The 25,783-nt window shown below is 42.0% G+C and overlaps 2 protein-coding genes across 3 annotated transcripts; one reads left to right on the top strand and one right to left on the bottom strand.

Annotated features, from left to right (window-relative positions):
* The first annotated feature begins 878 nt into the window (after positions 1 to 878).
* On the top strand, positions 879 to 21,982 carry sytl2b (synaptotagmin-like 2b). 2 transcript variants are annotated; one of them, XM_037085430.1, is made up of 20 exons: positions 879 to 1,021; positions 4,144 to 4,312; positions 6,732 to 6,892; positions 7,950 to 8,058; positions 9,954 to 10,002; positions 10,124 to 10,223; positions 10,339 to 11,064; positions 11,829 to 14,294; positions 16,205 to 16,318; positions 16,412 to 16,462; positions 16,550 to 16,644; positions 16,741 to 16,857; positions 17,058 to 17,227; positions 17,452 to 17,554; positions 17,689 to 17,850; positions 18,079 to 18,163; positions 18,254 to 18,356; positions 18,645 to 18,850; positions 18,999 to 19,196; positions 21,845 to 21,982. In XM_037085430.1, the coding sequence occupies exons 2-19, from the start codon at positions 4,212 to 4,214 to the stop codon at positions 19,145 to 19,147; spliced, it is 5,067 nt and encodes a 1,688-aa protein (XP_036941325.1). In that variant the 5' UTR covers positions 879 to 1,021; positions 4,144 to 4,211; the 3' UTR covers positions 19,148 to 19,196; positions 21,845 to 21,982. The 2 variants fall into 2 exon arrangements, with proteins under 2 accessions (XP_036941325.1, XP_036941333.1); XM_037085438.1 differs by lacking the exon at positions 21,845 to 21,982 and having other exon boundaries at positions 10,339 to 10,771; positions 10,850 to 11,064; positions 18,999 to 19,181.
* On the bottom strand, positions 20,460 to 24,676 carry LOC119012004 (zona pellucida-like domain-containing protein 1). The gene is made up of 11 exons (XM_037085447.1): positions 24,487 to 24,676; positions 23,853 to 23,968; positions 23,145 to 23,669; positions 22,974 to 23,046; positions 22,785 to 22,882; positions 22,373 to 22,453; positions 22,113 to 22,284; positions 21,821 to 21,989; positions 21,609 to 21,638; positions 21,194 to 21,240; positions 20,460 to 20,706 (listed from the first exon to the last, which is right to left on the bottom strand). Exons 3-11 carry the CDS (start codon positions 23,228 to 23,230, stop codon positions 20,482 to 20,484), a joined length of 981 nt encoding a protein of 326 aa, XP_036941342.1. The 5' UTR covers positions 23,231 to 23,669; positions 23,853 to 23,968; positions 24,487 to 24,676; the 3' UTR covers positions 20,460 to 20,481.
* Positions 24,677 to 25,783: the final 1,107 nt, after the last annotated feature.

The following is a 25,783-nucleotide window of genomic DNA, read 5'->3' as shown; positions in this document are numbered from 1 at the left end:
GAACACCAACACTTCCACAGTAACCTGAGCACACAGCCTGGACTGCTGGCTGCAAGTCTAACTGAGCTAACAAGCTAACGGTAGCTACAGTTAGCAGTGGTTAGTTCTTTGGGTGAAATGCTGCCCCCTATTTGTTTTGAATATGAATTTAACTGGATGACAATTTGTACACAATGCACATTTTAAAAGACAACACAGTGTCATCCTGATTTACTTTGTTTGTGTGGCGGACCCTGCCATCTTTCTAGCTTCAAACAATGTTGTCCTCTGAGAACAGCTCAATTGTTCATTCATTTAATATAATCTGTATTATTACCTCATTAATGTTGTAAATATCTAAAGAAAATAATAATAATCTGTGTTTGTATTTCTTCTCCAAAAACTACATAGTGTCCCTTTAAAACCACGGAGGTGACCTGACAGAATAACACCAGGATCACAGTGGAAATACTGTCTGTCTGCTCCAAACAGTTGCTAAGGCATTCATGCCTTTTATTTGCATTGTGAACATGAAATACCTCGTGTCCTGCTGTCCTGCCTCTGGGGAAGTTCACACCCTTTTGTCAAACACACTGATGAGAGCAACCAGCGGAAACTGAGGACATCTGCTGGACGATAGTTGACAGTACATCCCACATATCAGCCTGGGTCAGTTTGATAAAAGAAGAAAAACAGCAATTCCTTTTTTAAATATTGCATCTTAAATGGCCACACCAGCCCCAGATTAAAAGATGGACACACTGAAAAAGGATTTAAAAGTGCCCAGCTGGATGTTCGATGTCAGATCCTCCCATCCACACACACAGTCCTCCCTCCTCCACCCTCCTCCACCCTCCTCTTCCACCCTCTTCCAACCTTGTCCAGTCCAGGGAGTCCAGTGCATCCAGCAGCAGCTGCAGTCCTGAAGAGGAGGAGGAGGTGAAAGCCCTCACTGCTTTTTTTTAACTGTTTTGTTTTGTCCAACACATGAGGATGGGAGTTACAGGAGCTGTTTGTGTCAAGCCTGCGGGTGTGCTGTAAGGTAGGCCACATGTCAACACTGTTCACAGAGCAAATGATAGACTGCAAGTTGATTCCCAGATACTGAGAGTAAGGTGAAGGAAGGAAGAGCCACATTCTGGAATAATGAAGGTAAAATTACATCACTTGATAAACAGCTGGTGGAAGAAGTCCTGATACCTGCATGTCTGCTTAGATCTCTGCAAAAATACTCAAGTAAAGGTGTTATCATTTTATCTAGGCATTTCTTATATTATTACGTCATAATCAAAGTTGCATCTTGTGTGTTCATTGCTGTAATGTTGCAGCTGTTAAAGATGAAACTTGTTTAACTGCTGGATATACTTCATCTGCTGGGGGGCTTAGGAATTAAGTTAAAGTTGAAGTTAAAGGTGCACTATGTAGTTTTCAGGAAGAAATTTTAATCAGAAGAGAATGATCTTCATTGACTGATTTATTTTTTATTTCTAAACAAAACAAACTATCTTTGTTTTCATGACTTTGTTTATATGTGGCGGACCCTGCCACCTTTCTAGCTTCAAACTGTGTTTTCCTCTGAGAACAGCTTGTTTATTCACTTATACAGAAGATAAATATTTCTGAGTTTGTATTATTAGCTCATTGATATTGTAAATATTACAATCCTTAATTTGGATTTCTTTTCCAAAACTACAGAGTGCCCCTTTAATACAGTTCTATCTTATTCTATGATGTTGCGTCATGATCTTTTATATTAGTAGTCTAAATAAACAAAGTAACTAAAATGATCAAATAATGTAGTTTAGAAAAAGTACAAATGTTCCCTCTGAAACACGGTGGAACTGAAGCGTAAAGCAGTGTGAAATGGAATTAAAGTACTAAATGTACTCAGTTGCTCTCTGTCAGTCACATGATGTCACAGTTTCTAACCCTGACCTTTGACTCAGACAGGAATCCCTCTCAGCTGAGACAAAGACGAATCATGATCTTGTTAAAAGCCGAGGTGGTGATGCAGGGACGCTGATAATAACACCATGTGATCTCCCTCTGAAGCCAAATCAAACTCCAGGAGACACAACAAACAAATAAATCAAATCAAACGTAATGCGTTTGATAACAGAGGCAAAACAAGTTGTGGGCGAATCATTTTCAGCAGCTTGTCGCCTGTTATCTCTTGATCTCGCGGATGCTGCCTCGCATCACTGTGAAGTGCTGCACGACAAAGTGGAGGTCTTTCCAGGGATCTCAAACAAAAGATGCTCAGACAGTCAGAGAGGTTATGAGCTAATCGTGGAGAACCAGTGGTGGAAGAAGTTTACTCAAATGGTCAAAGTTCTTGTTTGGCATTAAAAGTTTCAGTGGTATTCATTTAGAGTTTTTAGACTGCTGTATTAATGTGTACAGTTGCTGCAGATGGAGACAGTTTTAACTACTTTACACACAATTTGGTCAGTTTGCTCCAGTTTGTTTCCAGTCTGGGCTCCTCTAAAAGTCTGTGGGGTTGTAAGATGATGACTGGCAGAGAGAAGAAGATGAATTCTGCCTCTTTGAGCCTCAAAAAGTTATTTAAGCAAAACCATTTAGAGTTAAGATGATGGGACTGGTAATGTCCCGTAGATTAGGGATAGAAAAATAAAAGATTTCATTGATAATAATAAGTTGACTCTGCGGAAATTTTATTATCGAGATCATTGCTCGCTGACGCACAGTGCGATATTGGTTTCCTGATTTATTTTGAATTGCCTAACCTGTCACCATGACTAAAGTTGCATCATGGGAGGAACTGAAAAACACGACAGGCAGACGATGTTACTACCGAAGCTTTTGTAGGTTGAAATCAAGATGAACACATTAATTAATTTGTTATCACGAGAAAACAATCTTTGTTATCTCGTTATGGCGATATAACAAATTTTGTTTTCTCGTGATAACGACTTATTATCTCGTTATGTCGATATAACAAATTTTGTTTTCTCGCGATAACGACTTATTATCTCGTTATGTCGAAATAACAAATTTTGTTTTCTCGTGATAACGACTTATTATCTCGTTATGTCGATATAACAAAGATTGTTTTCTCATGAAAGCGACTTATTATCTCATTATCTCGAAAACAAAGGTTGTTTTCTCTTGATAAAGACTTACTATCTCGTTATGTCGATATATCAAAGACAAACTCCTATCTATCTGGCTGCTTCAGCTAAGGTAACGTAAATGTAAGCTGATGTTAAGTTAGCAATGTAATGTGAAACGTAATTAAAGGTTTATTAATTCATTCAATATTATGGAACACATAATTTATGTGTTATATGGAGATAACAAAATGAATTAATTCTTTATCACGAGAAAACAACCTTTGTTATATCGAGATAACGAGATAATAAGTCGTTATCACAAGATAACAGTGCATTAAAAAAATAAAAATCTATGGCCATTCTCGGCTTCCGTATGTTTCCTATGAAAATGTTAGGTTCAATGATTTTGTTAGGTATTTCTTTGAAGGATTTAAAAATATTTTGACGTTATAATAGCGATAATAGTGACATGAAGTGTCTGTGATAGACATCTACATGCTAGACACAGATTTTACAGAAGAGGTCACAAGCAGAAAAGGGTCTGAAACCAGCAAGTAATATCATACTAACTTAGATTTCAAATCAGAATATAGTAAGTAAAAGCAGCTGTGAATTAAATGGAATGGGGTAAAAAAAACTGAACTGTGGTTAAGTAGATGGATAAAGTGACATAAACTGGACATGTTGTACTGTCTACCATTGTGCAGAGCAGCTACAGAAGATTAATTTTACTGTCAGAGCTGGAGAATTTGGCAGACTTGTTGGAGAAGCTTCAAGTATTTCAGATGATTCTGATTTGAATGGATTTAATGGGTTTCGTTGGGCTTAATCAGAAGCGTTTTGCACGACATCTCACAAAAACAACGGCCGAAGACTGTCTGCTCTGTTACCCGCTGAGGTCTGTTTACTCGAAACAAAGCTCAGAGAATATAATAACCCCTTACACAAACTTTGGAACAGAGGACATTCCTCTGAATGTTTCATAAGAGGTCACTTCACTCCACCTTGGCTTTAACAAGGCTGTAAAATACAGGAACAGTGAGTGAAAACGTGGCTTTGCAGGATGTGACGATGTGACTTTGTCTCACAGCTGGTAGCTGTCTGCAGCTGCTGAGTGTGTTCCACATCTGCCCGCTGAGAGAACCAGGAGGAGGAGCCATGATCGACCTGAGCCACCTGACGGAGGAGGAGCAGGAGGCGATCATGACGGTGCTGAGGAGGGACGCCGAGCTGAAGAAGGCCGAGGAGGAGAGGATCAGGTAGAGACGTGTGACATCCCGGAGACACTCCGCATGAGCAGAAAACATCTTGGCCGACATTTAAGTTGATGTCCTGTTATTCGGTTAATGTCATTGTCGTGATTTGATAAGGCCCTCCATCGCCTGTTCCATGAGAGGAGGCCTTTGTTGGACGGCTGACATGCTGGTCCAAACGACCGGCCGTAATAGAATAACACAATAACAGCTTGGCCGGATACACGCCGCCCTCTAACGCTGAGAAGTCTCGATGTGAGACGTGCAATTAGATTAGAGCCACACATGGGAGAGGATCATGCTGCTCTGTCGGACAGGAATAGAAAGCCCTTAAAGGCCTCGATGATGAGACACCTCACCTGTGAAGAGTCTGATGACCACACTGAGCAGAGTGAGGCCTCACGCCGCCTCCTCTCGGCTCTCACGATACTCTCAATCAGCCTTTCCTTTGCTCTCACAGCATTCCTCGTAGTGTATATCCAAGGCTTGTCGAGACAAACAGAAGGCCCCTGACCCCTCTCCCATGTGCTGGAGCAGAAGGGAAAGATCTGAAATGCCACCACGCATTTAAACTAAGGAGAGAAACCTCCAAGCGTTCCCCCTCTGAGGATGTGTTTTATTTCATTTTCAAGAGTCGAGAAGAAACAATGTGCTTCTTCTTCACTCTGGGTTTTTTTTAATGGAATCGGCCGGCCAAGTTTTTTCCATCAGCGGGGAGGCTGAATGCTCGCCGTGTCTCGAGCAGTCTAGTGTAAAAGGATTAAGTCCAGCAGCCTGTAATAATGTGCCACCCCTTCTCTCACATGACCGCCGTGTAAAGATGAGTTGGAGCGGTCGTTTTTTTTTTTTGTTTTGTTTTTTTTTAAATGCCTTTGATTCAATTTAAAGCTGATGGAAATGTTTTCCTGAATTCCTCCCTTCAGTTAGATCATGTGCCGCTCTTATATAAGGCCGATGATGAGGCGGGGTGGAAACTACATGCTGCACTGAAGAATAGATTGGATAATGAGCATTTTTAGCTACTTAAACCGAGCTGCCCTCAGGAGGAAAACAGCGTCTGATAAAACATCATGCAAAGATTTTAAATCTAACTTTCTAGGTTATGAAATCCCTGATGAATTGCATGTCTTAAAGGAAAAGTTCAACCAAAACATGAGAAATCAGTCATACACGTCGAACTCCTATGCCAATAGAAAGTCTGGTGTAGAATTTTAGTCCACGCAACAACAGTTTCACAGCCAAACAGTGTTGCAGCATTCTCATATACATATATATATGAGTAGACGGGGACTTGTATTCAACATAAATAAACAATTGAAAATTAAACATAAAATGGCTCCATACAGGTTTGAGAAAACATTATTTACCTTATTTAATGTGTGGTCGACAGTGTAAATGCTAATGCTTTTAGCTTAGCAGCTGCAGCAAAGATTTCAGCTTATATAGAGGCCTAAATAATGTCTTTTCAAACCGGTCTGGATTTCAGGGCTTCCGAATACTTGGATTATGCCAGACAAGCTGTGTGGAGTCATTTTATCCTTTATTTGGTCTTTTTCTTTGTTCGTTTTTTAAAGAAGTCTCCAGCTACTTGTTGTTTAGGGGAATGCTGCAATGCTGTTTAGCTGTGAAGCTCCTCAAATCTTTTGTGGACTACAAAGCTTCACCTGACTTTCCATCAGCATGAGTGTGAGGAGATAATGACCAAATTTTTATTTGAACTATTCCTTTAAATTGGAATTTGTATGGCCACAAACATTTTATTGTGAACCTGCCACTGAATCTGTGACCGTCTTCTTGCTTCATCCTTGCATTTACCTGTTGGTGACATCTAGGTGAACCTAACTCCCTCAACTAACTGTATCCTTACATAAAATCTACCTCTGGACAGGACCATATGCAGTACATACCAAAGGACCAAACATCCGTCTTAAATTTGGTTTACAATTACTCTTAAAGGTCATGAAAAGCATTAAACTCAAGTGTCTGACACCTGTAGACACCAAGATTTAGGACTTTCAAACCCTAATCCAAACAAAAGTATCGAAGGTTGAGCAGAAATTCAGTCTTGCTTGTGACGTGGACAGCATCAACACACCCTGCTGCGGTCCGTTTCCTCTTTGTCCGCCCCTGGCTTTGTATTTCACCTCACACTGAGAGATTAGCGCTGCTCAAACTGAATTCAAACAGTGTCAGATTCTCCATTCATCGCAGTTTAAAGGAGGCATTATCTTGTATTTGCTTCCTCACAAGAGACTTTTATTGTGTCTGTGTAGCCACTGGGCTGCACAGGAACAATATCCTGTGTGTTTTAAATGACTGCAGCTGGGATTAACATCACTTATAACAATAACAATAATAACAGTACAGAAAGACCCTCCTGACTGAAGCTTCTTTTGTAAACGTCTCCTTTGTGTCTCCCCTCCAGAAAACTGGAGGATATACTGAACAGCGGCTCACAGCTGGACACCAAGCGCAAGTACCTGACGGGAGAGTGGTTTTACGAGGCCAAGTCTCGCAGACACATGGACAAGATCCACGGCTCTGAGATCATCCTGGCCTCCATGAAGCAGAAGAAAGCTGCTTTAGGTGTGTTCGCTCTGTGCTGTTGACAAAGGGCTGGTTTGAGAGCAAACTCTGCACTCGTCTGTGCAGGGATGGAATGCAACTAACACGTTAATTAGAAATATGCTGAGAATCTGATCTGATAAACAGCTTCTCAGCTACAAAAGAGGCCCCTAATGCAGGAGACAGCAGGCAAATCCAATTGCAGCACTTTGTTCCAAGATGAATCGCAGGAACAGGCAACAGCAAGGAACAGGCACTGACAGACCAAACTTAAACACGAGCTGAACTATCGGGGATGAGGTTTAGGTGGGGGTTGTGAGCGTAGGTGATTCAAGAAAGCAGGGAATGACACCAGGAACAGGGCTGTGCTATCAAAGGTGATGCAGTGCAGGTGAGGAGGGAGGCAGAACACTGGGAACAAGGCTAACAACAGCACAAAAACCAAGATATGACGGCATCGTGACCCCGATTCTGTACGACGTCCCCACGCATACTTGAAATCCTGATCTTTTTTTAGGTTTGTCAGCTTGAGAGGGGAAAACAGTCAAGGCCTGGAACAGAAATTGAAGTACTTATGATATTATTTGTGCCACTGTCTCGATGTCCTTATGAAACATCTTTCCTACCTGTTATCCAGCCTTAAGTCACGTCCTCAGAGGTGATCGTCATGATCTCTCAGATGTCCACAGTCTGCCCGGACGGGTAGAATCACTGCCCGGGGCGAGAAACCAAAATTTGAAATCCTTTCACAGACTTCTTGCCTGCAACTGCAGATGCTGCACAGTGGACTTAGTGTTTGTAACAGCGGAGAAGAAGATCAGAGTAAAGCTGAAAATATTGGATTTAAACTGTGGTTTCGCCCCGGGCCAAAAGTTTTATCTTCCGGGGACAGAACGACGAGGACTGTGGGATTATAAAAATACCCTCTGCTGGATAACAAGTGGAAACATAATGATTTGTTTCATTTTACAAGTTTTAAAACAGAGTTTATTCTAAAATCTAAATAACGCAGAATTATAAACCTGCATATTTTGAATGCATATTCATAAAATCCTCCTTCCCTTTTACTCTGCTGCAGACGGGTCTCTAAGAATTGAGAGATCGAAGACGCCCAGCAGTCGAGGTTCAGACGCCCCGCCACCAAAACCTGCCAGATGTTTGGAAGCACTGCAGCCACAGGAGATCAAGTACGATCGACTCCTCCTGCTCCTTTCTTCTTCGCAGATTTACTGTACTGTCTCTCCATAACCTCTTCTGTTATTTGTGTTTCTACGCTCTCATGACTTTTTTTCACTGTCGTCTGTGCCAACCACAAACACTTGTTTAGAATCTCACAGTAAAAGTAAAAAAAAAAAAAAAAGAAGAAGAAACAAACACACTATATAAAGATGTTACTACAAGGAGCCAATTCAGATTTAAACACTTCCACATAAACAGTTTCAGCTCCTCTCTCTTGTTGTCACAGTGTCAGAATTTCTTTCTGTGCATGTGTGTAGAGTGAAAAAGAGTGTGTGCCGTCTTGTGACTCAGCTCGTGTAAACATAGGTGGTGCTGACTGGGGACGCGGCAGTTTTACAGCAGCTAACTGCTCACAGCGCTGCAGGATGTGGTGAGACGGGAAAACGGAGCGGCGGTTTGTTAAGTGGCTAACTGAACAGAGCTCTGAGGATCGCTGACGTCAGTCTGTGGTTGTTTCTGGAGGAAGCACCGCAGCAGGATGTTCTCTCCTGTTGCTCAGCGGTTTCTTATCTATTAGGATAATTGTATTCATTCTTTTTTCATTAAAAATTATGATCACAGCTCCCTTAGATACTTTCACAGTGTGCAGCTCAGTCCATGTGTATTGACTCTGAGACTCATTCACACCCATCTGTTATTAGTTGGGTCAATATTTGCTGTGAGGCTGCAACTGATGACCATTTTATATGATCGGTGACTCTGACAGTTATTTACGCTAATAGTCAATCAATTGTATTTCGTGTTTGCATGACAGGGCTTGCACTGCACACGTGAGATGCATAAAACCCCACAACAAAATAATTGACAGAAAATATTTCAACTATCTCCACGACTTCGTTTTTATAGGCAACAACATGTTCATCTGACCTTTTGAATGTAGGTCGCACCTGTGTGACTAATGCGAATGTTCAGTTGCATTTGACAGATTTCTGGGCTCATACACAACCAGAGGAGTCAGACCCTGGAGCGCTGAAGGTGCTATGTGACTAAAGTTATTGTTGTTTGTTTTAAAATGTCAAAAAATTGAAAAACGCTCATCACAAATCACAAATCCTCCCAGCTGTCCCAACTTTCGGAAAACCAAGGGCTCTTCATTTACTGTCAAATGGAAAAAGGGAAAAGCATGAACCCTTACATTTATGAAGAAGAGGAAGAAACCAGCATGTTTTTGAGTAAAATATGTACTTGAATGATTAATCAGTTATCAAAACAGAGAGGGTGGACCCGACTGCAGTAGACGGCAGGCAGGAAAATCAGTGTGTGAAGTTTTAATCAAGATGGAGGCAAAAGACAAGACAAAGACTGAATGAACTAAAGACTGGACTTAAATACAAACTAACTTAATGAGGGGGTGAGGTGCAGGTGGAGGGAGGTGGACAAACTGGTCAAAAAGCACCACAAATCACAAATACAAGATGACAGAATCGACAAGACAATCAATTCACAAATGTAACCACTGAAACTTTATTTGTAATGTGAAAACCTTTGTTTTGCAGTGCAGGTCCTGAATCAGTTTGATCATTAAAGAGTTGCTTTCCTCTAAAATAAATCCTGTTTTTCAGCCACAAAATACCAGAAAACGATGAGTTTATCTCATCAAGTATTTAAACTGGACTTCCTTTGATATTGTAGTAGGTCAGGTTTGGTCCGACATCGTCCTCTTTGATATCAGCGTTATTCACGAGTCAGCAGGCCTCAGTCATGCACACTGCAGTGTACTTGTGAGAAAACACACACACTTTGCTGCTGCACTTCATTTGATGTTTTTACACTGCTCATGTTTCTTTTATACTCACATCTCCTGACTAAATGCTTAAATTGTCTCTTTTTTTTTTTCCTTCAGTGATGCAGAAAAAGAGAATCTGAATTCAGAGGCCCGCTCTCCAAGACCGGTACAAACCAGATCAGCATTTCTTTCTCCACAAGTTTTCCTTTCTTGTAAAAATATATAACCTTATTCACATTCACATTGCGGATATTGTCGTGTAAAACATCTTCTCCTTCTCCTTTAAGCCGAGGCACAACCCTTTCAACCGAGCCTCCCTGATTGTTGTCGAGCCACCTGAAAATCATGATGTGTCAGCGAGTCGGGAGCAGGAGTCATCTGAGACAGGTTTGAATTATAAAGGTCCAGTGTGTGGGATTCAGCAGCATTTGGCTGTGAGGTTACAGATGGCAGTATTGAATCTATAATCCAGACCGAGACTTTATTCCTGTGTTTCCCTCAGAGCCCATATCTCCACTGAAGAGCCACCCGGCAGGAGAGGCCAGTCAGACTTCAGGGGGCTCCATCACATCCGAGGGCTCCTCTGTTGGGTTCAGACCAGTGCCAAAAAAGAGGACATTTCTCTCCAGACGAACCTCCGCTCAGTCACAAAACAATGGCCCGGGGTCAGACGCTCAGGTGGGGTCAGCGGCGGTTGTTCCTGCCCCCAGACGGAGCCTCCAGCGAGGCTCAAGTGGGAGCTCTAACCAGTCCCACACGAAGGGACAGGATGAAACGCCTCAGATATGTGTGGCTTCTGATCAAGTGTCTCAGCCTGTTCAGCCGTCCAAGTCTCTACATGAAAACTCCCAGCAGCCACTCTGTGATGTATCTCAGGTTTCCTCTAATTCCAGTCTGGAGAGAGAAAGAAACCCACCTTCTCTAATAAGAGACAGGTCGGTGGATGATTTATCTCACTCAGAAATCTTAATTAAACCCGTTCATCCACCTGCTGCAACTAACAACCTGCACAGTTTCAGACCAGCCTACACCAGGAATGAGACGTCCACCGACAGAGAAATCAAACAGAAGAGTGATGAATGGGATGGCGAGACACAAAGAGAGCGAGCAGCGGTGAACGCTGTCGACCTGCACAGCGGCAGCATTCAGGATTCAGACAGAGAAAACAGCAGCAGTGTAGGAACATCCATGAGGCAGGAAGAGCCGAGTCTGCCTCAAAGCACTGTGGGTAAGTTCAATGGCAATAAATAACTACTGACTCTAATTAAAAGCGTGTTTAAACGAGTCATTCTACATTAGCCTTTTTAGCATATCGCCTGTGACAAGCGTTGTGAACAGATCAACATCATTAAATTGCTTAATTTAAAGGTTTTTAAGAGGAAATTGAACTTAATTTTGTTAAAATGATCTTGTGACCCCTCAGATTTGTCGAGCCGGGTTGTAGTCTCTAATCTTCGTCTTTATTGCAGAAAAAATATCTGCTTGGCAAAGTTTGAACATGTTGGCGTCCACACTTAAAAAAACGCCCCCCAAAACAAAGAAGAAAAGGCTGATAGTGTACAAAACATTAACATTTTAGAATAATTACATGTTGCTCCCTTTTCTGTTATAATAGCAGCTGAGAAAAACACCGAAAGCTCTCTTATGGTGGAAGCAACAATGAACTGCAATGATGTTGTCACTTCCTCTTCATTAAATATGCAAGGTAGTTGATGTAAAACACACTGATTCACATGTTGTTTTGCTAAAATCCTCTGGAGTGACTGTGAGTAACTCACTCAAAAGTAAAAGAGTTTGTAGCTAGCTGCGCTACTTTAGGGCCAGCAAATCATCAACCAAGTTATAATGAAGTTTAGGTTATGTTATGGGTGGCGGGTGTTGGGCCTTGGCTGATAGATAGACCATGCACACCTGCTGCAGGGCAGAAAAGAGTAGATTTCTGATGTTATTTTGACAAAATGTTCAAATCTCTTTTCTTACATTTATTTTCAGATGCAGATCCCCCAGTATCTTACGATCTGATCTTCATTGATAAATCTGATAAGCAAATGCAGAAGAAATCCAATCAGAACCAGGTGTTTAAATTATCCACCCAGACCACCAGTCCCACGAGTGATGAGGACTCCATCGCCAAGGTGCTGGACTGGTTCAGCCGCAGCACAGACAGCAGTGAATGGCTCAATACAGAGGACGGTCCAGAGGTCGCCACGGGTTCAAACAAACACGTCGAAATCAGCAAATTAAGAGGCGAAGATTCATTACGAAAAGATGCTGGGGATGCCATGAGTGATAGACAGAAGGAATCTCTTGAAATGAAGAGAAGTCACTCACAGAAACAGAGCAGTGACGCCAAAGAGTCAAGAGGAACAGATAGATCAGGCAACAAGGAGGCGATCGAAACACAAGAGGAGGTGGCGAAGCGCAACAGAGAAAGAATGCGGTCACAGGAATTTGAGGATAATAACGATGAAAGCCAACCACCCCAAATCTCCCATCTGAAGTCATTCTGGGAGAAAAGCAACGTGGGCCCTAAAATACTTATCAGTAACTCAATCACACCCAGCAACAAAGGACAAAAACCTGCCCAGCTCTCAGCGGAGAAAGATGAGGAGAAAGTGAACAAGCCCCACGGAGTGTCTGATATGCCATCTGTTCCTGGATTATACAATGGGAAGGGGAGCTATGGGGACGAAAGAGGACAGCAACTGGTACTGAGTCCACACAAAGATACTGGAGACAGCGTTCACTTAAATAGAAACGAGGAGGGATTCATGATGGATACTCCAACTCAAAGAAACCCAAAATTAGCAGTCAATGCCCTCATAGTTGACAGAAGAGGTTCAGAAACTGATATTTTAGGCATAAGCAGACTGAGTCCACTGCAGAGGACTGCCATCCAGTCCAGACCGAGTCCTGAATCTGAGAGCGTCAAACCAAATCTACAACCTGAGAGTATTTCCCAATATAGAGAAACCCCACTGCAAGATGAATTACCAAAGACTACTCCTGTGCCTCAGCTGGATACGGATCTACAAACAAGGGACAGTCCGGACTCTGAGTTGCTCTATATGTCCAGAAACAGCCCTTACTTGGACTACAAGCAAGGGGATATACAGATCACTCCCAAAACACAAGTGCGCAGAGGTTCAAATGAAGATGCAAGGAGGAGGGACAGTGAGGATAGAAGCATGCAACCGGGAATGTCTCCCAAACGAAAGGAGGATGTGTCGAATAAAGACCGACTCAACAGCCCTCAGTCAAACAAACGTGGGGTGACAAATCAAGAAAGCACCGCAGAGAGAATAAAGCAGCTCAGATTGTTCTGGGAGCAGGAGAGGAACAAGCCCATGTTTTACACCGGAAAGCCCAGAACCCTTGGGGATGGCAAAGTCGCTCGTGGTGCCAATCAGGCAAAGCTGAATAAAAGATTCACAAAGTCAGAGTACGACCTGACGTCAATTGGAAATATTTCAGGCAGCGATGAAGAAGACTATGATAGAAATTTTAATGTTCTTCCTTTGAACCAGAGAATAGAGAAGTCGTCCCCTAGCCTGGGTGCGAGTCGAGCACAATTCAACACTCTGCGTGAGTTCTGGGACGAGGCCACGTCAGATACCAAGGGATCGTTTACCACTGACAAGCCCAAAAGCCCCAAAAGGAAAGAGCCAATAAGTGCCCAGCTTTCGTCTCAGGAGTTAAAGTGTGGGGATGCTGAGATTTTCCGTGAGAAAACAAGACAAGCAGCAAAGTCATCCCCTCAGAATCGATCCAAATCACCCCATGATAGACAGTCTGGGTCAAGAGTAGCAAATGACAGCAAAAACAACCAGTCAAATTATGCGACAGCTGAGCAGCAGCGAGAGTCCAGGAGGAGTTTGAAAGACTCCACAAAACCTCAAAGCAGTTCAGGAAAAGAAACTCGAGCTCCGAAGGGTAAAAAAGACAGCTTTAGCTATTCAAGTAGTCGCGGACATTCGCTCCGTCGAGCCACTAGCATGTTCGCTCTGAGTGAGCCTGAAGAAAGAGATCTGAGCCCATTTAAAGTAGATGTAAGCCCTGTCCACTCGCAGAGTAGAAAGCAGAGGCCGAACGCCGAAAAAGGCACCACGTCGAGAAGATCATCCGAGGAAAATGAGCCTCTGACTCCTCGAGCTAGGTCGTGTGTTCCCAGAGACTACCGACATTACCTGGGTATGACAGATGCGACCAGCGTCCACACCTCCCTCGCTCCGGCTCTGAAGGACGAGGAGTCAGACGGCAAGTCTGGGTACGAGTTTGACCTGGGCGGGCCGGTGAGGGCCAGCACTCCTGTGAGCTCAGAGGATCGTTACGGCAGGAAGGGGAACAAGACGAATCAGCGCCCCCTGTGGACAAACTACAGCAGCTCGGACACAGGTCTGGAGTCATCTGTGAGCAGCACATCGGAAACCTGGTCGACCTCGAGGACCAGTTCAAACCGTGAGCACCAACTTCAGATTGTTTACAGTTTAACACAAATAACCTGAATCTGAACTGAAAATCATAAAAAAAGATACAAATAAATATAAACATTAACTAGTCCAGATACATCAAAGGCAAACTGTGCAGGATTTATTGCTTTTATCAAATATATTATTCATATTTGCCCCCACCTACCCTCTTAAAGGCCCACACCTCCACACAACCCTTTATAGTTTTTATGTGTTTGCAGCAGAAGTGTAGGCTTCCTGTCTGCTGTTTGCCTTTTGGTTCTGCCTGTTGCATGAGTGTGTATGTGTGTGTGTGTGTGTGTATGTGTGTAGCTCAATCCCACCCTCGGTCAAACAGACACACACAGCCCTACAGCTCTTTATACGTCCATAACAAACAGAGGCCAGAGGAGAGAGATGGAGGCAATCAAGTAACCTTCTCCTAACGTTTTCATGGAGTCCTGACCTCACACTGTTATTGGCTGGGAGCTGCAAACCGATGCCTAAATGTTGACAAGAAAGATCAAGATCAAGGAAATACAGACAGAGGACAAGGTGTCAGACACAACCACACACTTTAAGTGGGTGATTAAGAGAGATAATACATTGTTAATACATTTCCTTTACGTTTAGTCTGATATATAAGTGTGTACATCTTGAAACTGGAATGTACATTTTTTTCTCTGCTGGTCTTTATGTATGATAGTATTCCTCTTTTTCTCAAAACAAGTTAAGGCAGGAGTGTTTGAAGGCTTTGAGTATCTAGGACTTGAGAAAATTAACAGACTTCGCTAAGTAGATTTTTAATCAGATCAGTAAAGATGTTTATTTTAATTTTGAAGAACTGCAGACGACCCAGGCAGAGAGTGACATTAAGTTTGGATAAATATGCAACTATGATAGAATAAAAACAACTTTTTTTAACAGCAGCAATTAAAGATGAGTAGAAAACAAGTTTAAGTCAAGAATTAGATCTTTGGCATTGATGACATTTTATAATTTGAATATATATAAAATAAGGCTGTTTTAACCTCTGTTCTGAAACGTTGAACTCCTGCTGTTTGCAGACTCATTATTATCACAGTGGGCTGTGTCCAGCAGGATCCTTGATATCATGTCCTTGTGGGGTTATCTGTGTTGGCAGAAGCAAATCTCTGTAAACACAACATGTACCTGCGGTCAACTGCCCATGTTTACTTTGTGGGTTGGGTTCGATACTTGGTTCAAACTTCACTGAAACCACACAGATAAAAACACATTTCACCAACTTACTACCCCACACAGTTTCATGTCAAACTTCCTTTCACAGAAGTTTGAAGGTGTGATATATGTCCAATATGTCCCGCAAACACAGTACACACAAAACATCCTATGTTGTTAATGAATGTATACAGCTATCGATCAAACTCAAACATGTGCAGACTTACTGTAAATCTAACAACATATATTACTGTATATATCATAAAAACTGATTCATCATTAATCTGAATTACCTTTCATTTCCTTCGCTTGAAATGCCTCGACTTCAAACAGTTGTTACTTGAACTTATTTTTACACAGTTTACCACAACTATTTAGAACTGTGCTGCAGAGATTAGCTGAAATCTTCCGGTCGGTCAACAGAAAATCTGTAAACTATTTTTGCTGTCTAGTAAAACCCACTTTTCCAGCAATTATACCAGACATTTGAGAGTTCCAGGTTCTCAAATGAGAGAATTTTCTGCTTTTCTTACTTTTGCAATATAGTGAATTGATTATCTTTGACATTTTCTGTCCTTTATGTCATCTTTTTTTCAAGATTTCTGAAAACAAACAGGCGATTAATGTGTCTACTGTTAAATATGCTGTCTGTTCAATAACACTGTTTTCTAAACTAATATGAGCATAAACACTAACATGTTTTTTCTTTCCAATACGTAGGTGAGAACATTGATGAGGCTCAGAACCCTGTGAGGAAAGCACTGAGGCGAGCAGAAGCACGGCCTAAAAACCTGGCGAAAAGTATGGAGGACATCACAGCTTCCTTGTCACCACGTGAGCGTCTCCTCGACTTCTCCTCAAGTCTGACTGTCCACATGATCAGATCGTTTCGGGTTGACTTTGGATTCATTATTTTGTTTCTCGCAGGACAAGAAAGAAGACAAGACCCGACTGCTGACATGAGAAGAATCAGTGCTGGTAAAAAAAAAAGGATATTTTTTGCAAAAATACTGGTGAGATAGTCAATACTGTGAATCTTCTGCTTACCAATCAACATTTCTTTAGTTTCAACCATCCCGTCGCCTTCCTCGTCCTTGTTTTCGGACCCGGACCACCTGAAGAAGATGAGCAAATCGGTGCCGTCGTTCTTACAGAAGGAGGTAAAGCCGCGTCTGAATCTTTCAGTCCTGCTGTAGATCTGAGCCGCTCTGCGACCTTGTGCATGGAGCTGTCTTTGCCTGCTGTCTGTGTTTCAGGAAGTTGACAGAGACACTGACTCCACCTGCGAGGACAGTTACCACCAAGGAAGACTAATGATGGGCAGCTCTATGACTAACCTCACCAGCTCCTCTGGCATGGCGTCTCTGTCCTCTGTATGGTCACACACAGCAGCCGACGCTTACACACGCTTCACATCCGAACACCGCTGACTTTAATTGCACCGCTTGTTTCGCTTTTTTTTTTTTTCTTACGCTTTGATTGTTACTGTCAGGTATTGACATTAACCCAATAAGAATATACATCATACCAAAAGCTGATCATATGAAATGTGTGGCGACCTGTTTGCTCCTAGCTGAGTGGGAGCGTGATGACCATGTACAGCGGAGACTTTGGGAACGTTGAGGTTCAGGGAAACATCCAGTTCTCCATCAACTACATTCAGAAGCTCAGAGAGTTTCACATCTTCGTGGCCGAGTGTCGAGACTTGGCCACAGTTGACCCAAAGAGGGGCCGCTCAGATCCGTGAGTACAAAGTCTTTGCTGTTCTTTTCAGTTGAAATATACTGTCCAATTCTGATGTCGCTTTTGTTATAGTATCTTCTACTCTCTTCAACTGTCTATTCATCTGTCTCACATGGTCAGCAGTTGTTGGCATGTGTGTTAAGTCCCTAAATATTACTAATTCCATATCGTATTTGAGAGCATCATTATGCATAAATTTTTTTTTTCTTTTTTTGCGTTTGAAGGTATGTCAAAAGCTACCTGGTTCCTGACAAAGCTAATCTTGGAAAGAGGAAAACATCCGTCAAAAAGAAGACGCTGAATCCAACTTTCAACGAGATCCTCAGAGTAGGAATCCACAGAGATAATGATACCTGCGGCACTAAGCACACACAGACACTTTCCCACACTGGTAATGCTTCATGCTCGGTGAACCTGGCGATCGACAAACAAAAGCAGCTCGCTCTTCCCTGTCCTTACAGTATCGTGTTCGCATGGAGTACCTCAGAACCCAGACGCTCATTCTCTCCGTTTGGCATCACGACACCTTTGGCAAGAACAGTTTCCTGGGCGAGGTCGACGTGGACCTCTCCAAATGGGACTTTGACCACACCCAGATGAACTACTTAGCCCTGAAAGCACGGGTAGGTGGAAAAACACTGGCACACAGCGCTGCTTTATCCACAGCGGCTGTTTTATCATCAAATAACAGCGGGTCATCTCAGACTGTGGTCAGCCTACTCATTTACTCCACTATCTATTTGAGCCGGTTGTATCACATGATCTGTAGTCATTGTATAACCTGTGTACAGAGGAATTTGGGCGTTAAAGGATGGATTTATGTAATGCATACCCTGTCAAATGTTTTTCAGACAACACCCACTCTAGCACCGTCCAACGATCGAGGAGAGATGAGAGTAGCGGTGCGCTTCATGCCACAGATCATCCACAGTGAGGGTCTGCGCTTCACTTTTTATTCTATTATTTAATGATCGTATTCTTGGCTCTTGAAAGTTGTTGGTTATATTTTTTATTTGTCCTTTATAGGATTAGCTAAGGAGGGTCCCAACACTGGAGAGATTCACATTTGGGTGAAGGAATGCAAGAACCTGCCTCTAATCAGGGCCACCATCGACCCATATGTGAAGTGGTATGCATAAAAAAATCCATCTTAATTAGAGAAACAGATCTGTATTTTTGGAAATATTCTTAATTTATAAGTTTTCCTGTTACTGTAGATACTTCAGTAGTCATACAGTATGGTGTCTGTGCATCGGGATTTAGTTGACACCCTACAGCCAATTAGGATCGCGTATTCACCCAGAACCATAGAATAAGATAGCTGTATGTATTTCCTGTATGTATTTCGCAAAATCAATTTATTCATGTTCTGGTCTTATCAATCGACACGTTTCCTTTCCCCCCTCCCTGTCTGAAGCTTCGTGCTGCCAGACACGAGCAGGAAGAGTCGCCAGAAGACACGTGTCCTGCGGAGGACAGCCGACCCGGCGTTTAACCACACAATGGTGTATGATGGCATCAGAGAGGCTGACCTATCAGAAGCCTGCGTGGAGCTCACCGTCTGGGACCGAGACAGACTCGCCAGTAACCTGCTGGGAGGCCTGAGGCTCGGACCTGGCACAGGTACTGACAGAAGAAGTCAAATTATTGATGAGCACTGGAGTACAAACTGACATTTCCCTCTGAAAGCTGGTGCTGAATACTCCACTATATGTTATCAATGAACAGAACATGTTGAAATGCTTGTGACTGTCTGTATGTGTCTCTGCAGGCAGAAGTTACGGATCCGTGGTGGACTGGATGGACTCAACTCCCTACGAGGCGGCCCTCTGGGAGCGCATGAGGACCACCCCGAATGAGTGGGTGGAGGACGTCCTCCCATTAAGAGTGCTGAACTCTGCCAAAACTGCTTTCAAATAAGTAAAAGTGCTACAGAGGGCCATACTGCAAAGACGTGTATTTTTGAGAGGTAAAAAACTTTTTCTTTTTTTTTTCCAAGAGCATTGATTTAAACTTTAGTCATGACGAGCTTCTTTGGGATCTCTGGTGAAAGTAAAGTAAACGCTTGAGTCAGCCTCGTGACTGTGATTTTACAAGCCACCTGTGGTTTTCTACCTTAACAAAGTGATTTCCTGAAAATGGTGGCTTTGTGAACAGCTCCACAGGCGCTCAGGCAAAAACACCTCTGGAGAGTGAGTGGTGTGAGCTTTTACCTGGGAGAGAAAGTTGAAATTTGAGACACCTGCTGATACACGTGTGAGCACTGAGGCACACGGAGAAACATAATCATGCAGCGATCACAGCACAATACAACCCAGACAGAAGTCTGGCGCAGCATCTATTTATAGGCGAGTATAGACTTTACTTAATATCTACACAAGCCACTTTCATGTATATATCCAGTATATACATATATCATAAATATCAGCGCTCTTTGTCCAGCGGTTTTCATCTTTGAGTACCTTGATGGAGGCTAAAACCATAACATTTACTGTGTGTGCATTCTATTTAATTACATCTAAGCCTTGTGATTAAAGACTGTTTACAGGAACTGGATTTATATTCTTTACAACAATGCACAGTATGTCAGAAGTCCACCATTTTGTTTTTGAAAGGAATTTGTTAAATGCCCTCGATGTGCGTCACCTTCCTAACTGTCTCGTGAGCCGATTTATCAACATGTAATCTCAGTTATCTTTTTATAAGGTTTATATTAACTGACATCACCAGTAAGAAATGTGATGGCAAACAGTGGAGATAATAAAAAACAAAACGTTGCTCTGCATTGAAATTGTATCTGTGTTTTTTTATTGAAGTTTCTCAGCGGCTGTTTTTTAAATTGTCCATGACAATAAAAACTTACTGGGTGACTTTTACTTTTAAGAAGATAAAGAACTTTTCTGCACAAACTTAGAGATTTTAAATGATCGTACATCACATCTTCTTAAGTGTTTAAGTGGGTAATGTATTTTTCATTGCACTATACCTTTAAGGAAACCTACCCTGAGAGAAGATACTTATGTCAACTGTGTGAATGTGTAGGTTGAATATGACTAGTGCTGTAAACTGCAGGAGTGATCAGTTGACCCAAAAAGCGCCATAGAAGAGTCCATTTACCGTTTTCCTCTGTTCCCACCACGAGGTTGACATTTGTGGTTTTTGATAAAATATCTCAACAACTATAAGTTGGAAACACGTTCATCCCAGGATGAATTATTATCACATGTGCGATCCCTTTTTTTTTATTTATTGTATTAATTTAATTGAACATATATGTGACTGCCAAATGGACTTTTGTCCAGCCAACATTGTGTAGAAGAGGTTGGAAGCAGGGCGCCGTTTAGCTCGGTTGGTGGAGGTGGCATCCCGTGTACAGAGGATTTGTCCTCGCTGCAGCAGCCCCGGGTTCGAGTCCCGGCCCGGGGCTCTTTGCTTCCTGTCATCTCTTCAGCTGTGCTGTCAATAAAGCCATATGAAGGCTAAAAGAAAAGAGGAGGTTGGAAGTAAAATCTTGAAGGTACCTTTCCAATCTCTCAATATAATTATCAGTAGTCATATAAAGGAAGAGAAAAGATAAAAAAAAAGAAGATTGTGCAGTTCATCAAAGTTTTAAGACTGATTAAAAAAAGATGCTGTTTAGATGTAAGTTCATTTTTTTACAAGTTGAGATGCAGAACAATAACTCCATGAAAATATTTTATACATTTTGTTGAATGTATAATCTAACAAAACATTTTGTAAAATCTAACAAAAATGTGACCAGTTACCTAAAAACTACCAAGTAAAGTAGACTAACAATTTTAGGCCGTGTGCATCTAGTGGACGGTCTGGTAATCCTGAGGTAATCGGTTTCCTGTATTCAGAGTCAACTTTTAAAATGTACAGCGTCGAGTCCTTTTGAACAATGACGTGTTAAGTTTGGTTGCACTAGAAACAAATACTCAAGATGACATTACAGATAATTACAGCCACTGAGGGGATGCTGTAGCAGCTCGGAGATGATGTAGCCCCACCTGTGTGAGAGACAAAGAGAAGAAGCATCAGGGCTTTGTGATGGTATCATGCTGCATGTGTCCACTATTGAATATTACACACACCTCATCGTCCCAGCCACACACGTCACACTTTCAGAGCAGACTATCACCATCAGAGTTGGTTCAAACATTTAACCAAGCCCATGATCAAATTAGCATGTTGTTTCCACTTTTGTGTTAAAGAAAAGAGAGTAATTAAGACATCAAATAATATTGTGCAATCTTAATATCTAGTCCTACATAACATTTTGTGATTTAAAATTTGGTTAATATTGTGATTTTAATGTAGGGGAGGCTCCACGAGTTCAGAGAGGCCTGGCTTTTAAAAAAAAAGAGGAGATCCTTACCATTAAAAACTGAGGAAGCTGGAGGATCGTCTGAAAAATGAAACCAAAAAGTCACAATCAGGACTGACGCCAATCCAACAATGATAAGAGCTTTATTAGGAGAGGATACCAGAATGATAATTGTGGCAAAAGTGCTGAATTTTAAGGTTTATATTTAACTTCTTTTAAGTAAGATGCACCGAGCGAAAGTGCATGTTGTAAGTTCTCCTCACTTTTATATATGTTTTGTTCCAAAGTGGGATAACGTGGAGGCACGTCTGTGGTGCTCAGCACAGCGTCGGTGTCCAGCGTTCCCACGTGGATGGCAGAAGAAGTGACGGTCGTGCTGTCAGACACAGACTGGGCCTCTCTCTTTGACATTCGACGGGAAGAGCTGCAGTTCTGTTCAAAACACAGAAAAAGTCTGAACTGTTAGAAGAAGAGGAAGAAGAAGAAGAAGAAGAAGAAGAAGAAGAAGAAGAAGAAGAAGAAGAAGAAGAAGAAGAAGTGACTGGTGTGACTCACAGGCAATAGTCGGCTACACGAAGACACCTCACACAGTCGGGTGATGCAGTGCAGGTAGAAGGTGGAGACTGTCTGATTTCTGTGCTCCGTGAATCTGAAGGCCTCGAAGGAGAAGTGCGCCACCTGAGACGCCCCGTTGAGCTCCACCTTAGTGTGTGCATCACGTGCACACCTTGGGTGAAAAAGAAAGAGCTGAAATTGCCGGCATGGAGTTGAGTGGACGGCATTATACACTGTGGTTATGTATCCATGTAACTCACCCAATAAAAAGGTCATGATAGGTGCTGTGTGTGAGATATGGGCTGGTTGATGCATAGCATCTGTCCAGCAGCACGTTGAATCTGTGAGGACAGACAGGTGGATTTTAACTGTCCCTTCTTACTAACGTAGCACTGTCAGTAGACTAATTATCTGAGAGGAGCTTTGTTTTTTTACGCCTTGGTTTTTACAGATTGTGAGGATAACTGAAACCTGAAACTATGTGTTAACTAACTACTGAGCTCGAGAGTTGCTGGTGGATAGATTTTGTCACCACTGGACAGAGCCAGGGTAGCAGTCTCATCATGTTTCCAGTCTTTATACTAAGCTAAACTAAAAAGCTGCTCCCCATTTCTTTTCTGGGAAAAGTGGATAAGGCGATTTCCCAAAATATCAAACCATTCCTTCTAGTACCTGTCTGATAGTTCAGTAGCCTTAACTGCAACATAAATCTCTGTCCTTGGGCTGAGTCCTTCTTCTGGGATAATGAGAAGTTCTTTGTATAGGTTGTCCTGTTCCAGGTAAAAGTGAGAACAAAATCTAATTATGACATAAAAAAGAATATATTCTCTGTTCAACTCTACAAGCTGGAGCAGGTCTTACTCTGCAGAGTTGCATACTCAGTGTGCTGATGAAGCTCCCATTGTTGTCTTTTATCATGAGACTCGCACCAGATCTGTGTTCGATAAAAATACATTCATATTGTGCATTTAAATCCTGGATGATTTAAGATGTAGCTGAATCCTGCTGATTTCACACAGGTGTCATACTCACACAGCCAGTTTGGTGTTGTTCAGGAGGTACTGCATCGGGTAGAGGCAGGAGAACTTGTACAGGATCTGCGATTGGTAGGTGATCATACCTGTAGCAGTGTTCACAGAGGTAACAGTGCCGGAGATGTTGACCGACTGCACATTTGAGAAGTCACCAAAAAGCCCGCCCCCCAAATGATCTATTATCTGTTAAAAAAACACACATTTTCTGATTATTGTCTGGAAAATCTACTTAATGCTCAAACCACAAGAAAAAAAGTGTCTCATTTGATAAAAGAAGTTGGAAAAGCTACCATTACCTTCAGCGTAGTATTGCAGGATGAGAGGGAATTTTCCTTTAAGGAGATTATGAACTTCAAGACCGGTGGGTCAGCGGCCCAGTCAGCCATCCCGAAACACTCGGGTTTGTCGTATTGATTATTGAGGACCATGAGAGACTCAGTGTAGAGAGCTTGGTACACTGGGCACAGGTAGATGTTCAGGGTAATATACTCGGTGCCACAGGTGGCAGTTATGTCCCTGAATTCTTAAAGAGATATGAAGGGAGGGCGTAACCAAGTTGCACATCAAAAGGTATGGCAGCAAAATAAAATGTATCATTGTGAAACTGCTAAATCTATTACACATTTTGATGTGAGACTAGGTAGCAAGGGAGGGTGGAAACTGACAGAAATGCAGAAATAACACATAAAATGAGGATGTGACAAACCTGGAGGTCTGTATGTCTCATGTCCGATGCAACTTTCAGGCACCTGGGCACCCGCCCTCAGAACGAGGCCAAGCTGGCACACGAGGATCACTAGCTTCATTGTTCTGAGGTCCCACCTGTGAGAAAATAAACGAAACAATGGGAATCAAAGCGCTCATTATCACTTTCAAGAGGAAGTTCTGTGAGTATAGAAATTGTCATCACACACCACAGATCAAACTGCGTTAGGACAAAGCCCGCAGACGATTAAGAAGCTACAGCAAAATCACTTAAGTCACATTTGGCTGTGCTACTATGAAAAAAATACAATTCAAAGAGTCATGCGTGATTATGCTACAGTAATATTTATCAAAGGAAAAATGTAACTTTACATGAAATTGCAATTATATCTGAAGTCAGCTGCTTTTTAAATCATCTTTTCAGAGATAATCAACAACAGACTGGGCTTCTTCACATATTCAGCAAAATGGAGTGACACTAAATTCATTATGCATCAGATCAATTAATTAATCAGTAAACAGTTTGTATTTGTAGTAATACTTTAGATGTTTGCAGAATTTCAGTATCTTCACTCAGGTATATTATTTATACTCTGTGTGGTTAAAAAGAGGGTTTAGAAATTCTTGACACTCACCTGAGAGTCTTCATTTTTTGGTCTGGCTATTTGTTGCCATTTCTCCCCATTTATAGTGGCCAACAAGTAACAAAGAGGTGTAAGATGAAACTTCTCATACAAAAGGTAACATAAGCTGGGCCTTAACATCAAAACATGCAGCGCCTCCGCAGAAAAAAAAGGAAAAAAGAAAACTTGATTCATGTGTTGAAGAGCCTCTGTCACGAGAGGGATGCTGAGGTTCAATTAAACTATTATACTTATTCATTCAAATACAAAGGTCATTGGTTTAAGTGTCAGGAGATACTAAACTTTTTTTTTTTTTTTCCATATAGCCTAAAGTCACAATAAAAGCCCTCAGGTCCAAACAGCATCATACAGTACAGTATGTTTGGCTGCAAGTGAGTTAACATGCAATTTGCTGGTTTGGACATTGTAGGGAAGCCCCGACGAGTTGATAACCGAGAGCAGTTAGAAATGCTCAATGCTGTTCTTTTCCCTGTCCGCTCTCGATAATAACTGTTATAAACTGGTAAGCAAGACACATATGAACTTTGTTTGGATTTCAATAGAATAATAATCATACATTTTAATCCTTGAGCTGCAGAACTCTACTGCACTTGGTAATCAGCTCGCATGGCTTCCCCACAACGACCAAGCTGCTGCAGGAAAGTGGTGAGTTGTGTTGTCTTTTCAGTAGAAATCCAGCAAAGCTAGCTGATGTTTGATGCCTCAAACTATGTGCTGCAACACTATTTGTACTGCTGCTGAAGTTTGGTGCTGTTCTGAGCATTATTTGTGGCTATGAGTGGCGTTTTTATGGCGGTTTCTTGGTTGGAGGCGTAGACTGGAGTGTATTGTCATTGTGCGGTCTGAGGTTGCTAAAACTACATGAAAACAAGACATATCAACATTAACGAAGCCTATGTACATTACTGCAGAAAAGCAATGAGGGTCTTGCCCTGTCTGAGTTGTTTGTTGCTGCATTTACAAATCCAGAACACTTGATGGCACTGTACATAACGCCACAGATATTAGCTAAGATGCTAATGCCTCCAGCAGTAGATTGCTATGCTTCAGTGTTTGTTCTGTATAACAAGCCTGATGGCTGAATGTGCCTGCTAATGTTTCTTCAAGCGAATACCCCACTGAGAGTAGAACCTCAGATACCAACAACACATTTTTTTTTAACTTCAAAAGACAAATGCAATTTCAAGTGCGTACAATCAATATTTTTACAACAATGTCTTAAAAAAAAAAAAAAAAAACATTTAGCTGCTCAGCCCACAGCTTTCCTGTTTTGGTTCACTCGCACTGC

Source organism: Acanthopagrus latus, chromosome 2, assembly GCF_904848185.1.
Source record: "Acanthopagrus latus isolate v.2019 chromosome 2, fAcaLat1.1, whole genome shotgun sequence".
NCBI lineage: Eukaryota > Metazoa > Chordata > Actinopteri > Spariformes > Sparidae > Acanthopagrus > Acanthopagrus latus.
Note: the sequence above shows the minus strand (reverse complement) of the source record. Positions and strands in the feature narration are given on the sequence as shown.

Excerpts from the sequence above, each read along its gene's own strand:
- sytl2b (XM_037085430.1), top strand. The coding sequence starts at position 4,212 with ATGATCGACCTGAGCCACCTGACGGAGGAGGAGCAGGAGGCGATCATG. Across the intron at positions 18,164-18,253 it reads ACAGATCATCCACAGTGAGG|GATTAGCTAAGGAGGGTCCC; the intron begins GTCTGCGCTTCA and ends TGTCCTTTATAG. Across the intron at positions 18,357-18,644 it reads ATCGACCCATATGTGAAGTG|CTTCGTGCTGCCAGACACGA; the intron begins GTATGCATAAAA and ends CCCTGTCTGAAG.
- LOC119012004 (XM_037085447.1), bottom strand. The coding sequence starts at position 23,230 with ATGATCACCTACCAATCGCAGATCCTGTACAAGTTCTCCTGCCTCTAC. Across the intron at positions 23,047-23,144 it reads AACAACACCAAACTGGCTGT|ATCTGGTGCGAGTCTCATGA; the intron begins GTGAGTATGACA and ends TATCGAACACAG. Across the intron at positions 21,241-21,608 it reads AGCTTCCTCAGTTTTTAATG|GTGGGGCTACATCATCTCCG; the intron begins GTAAGGATCTCC and ends TCTCTCACACAG.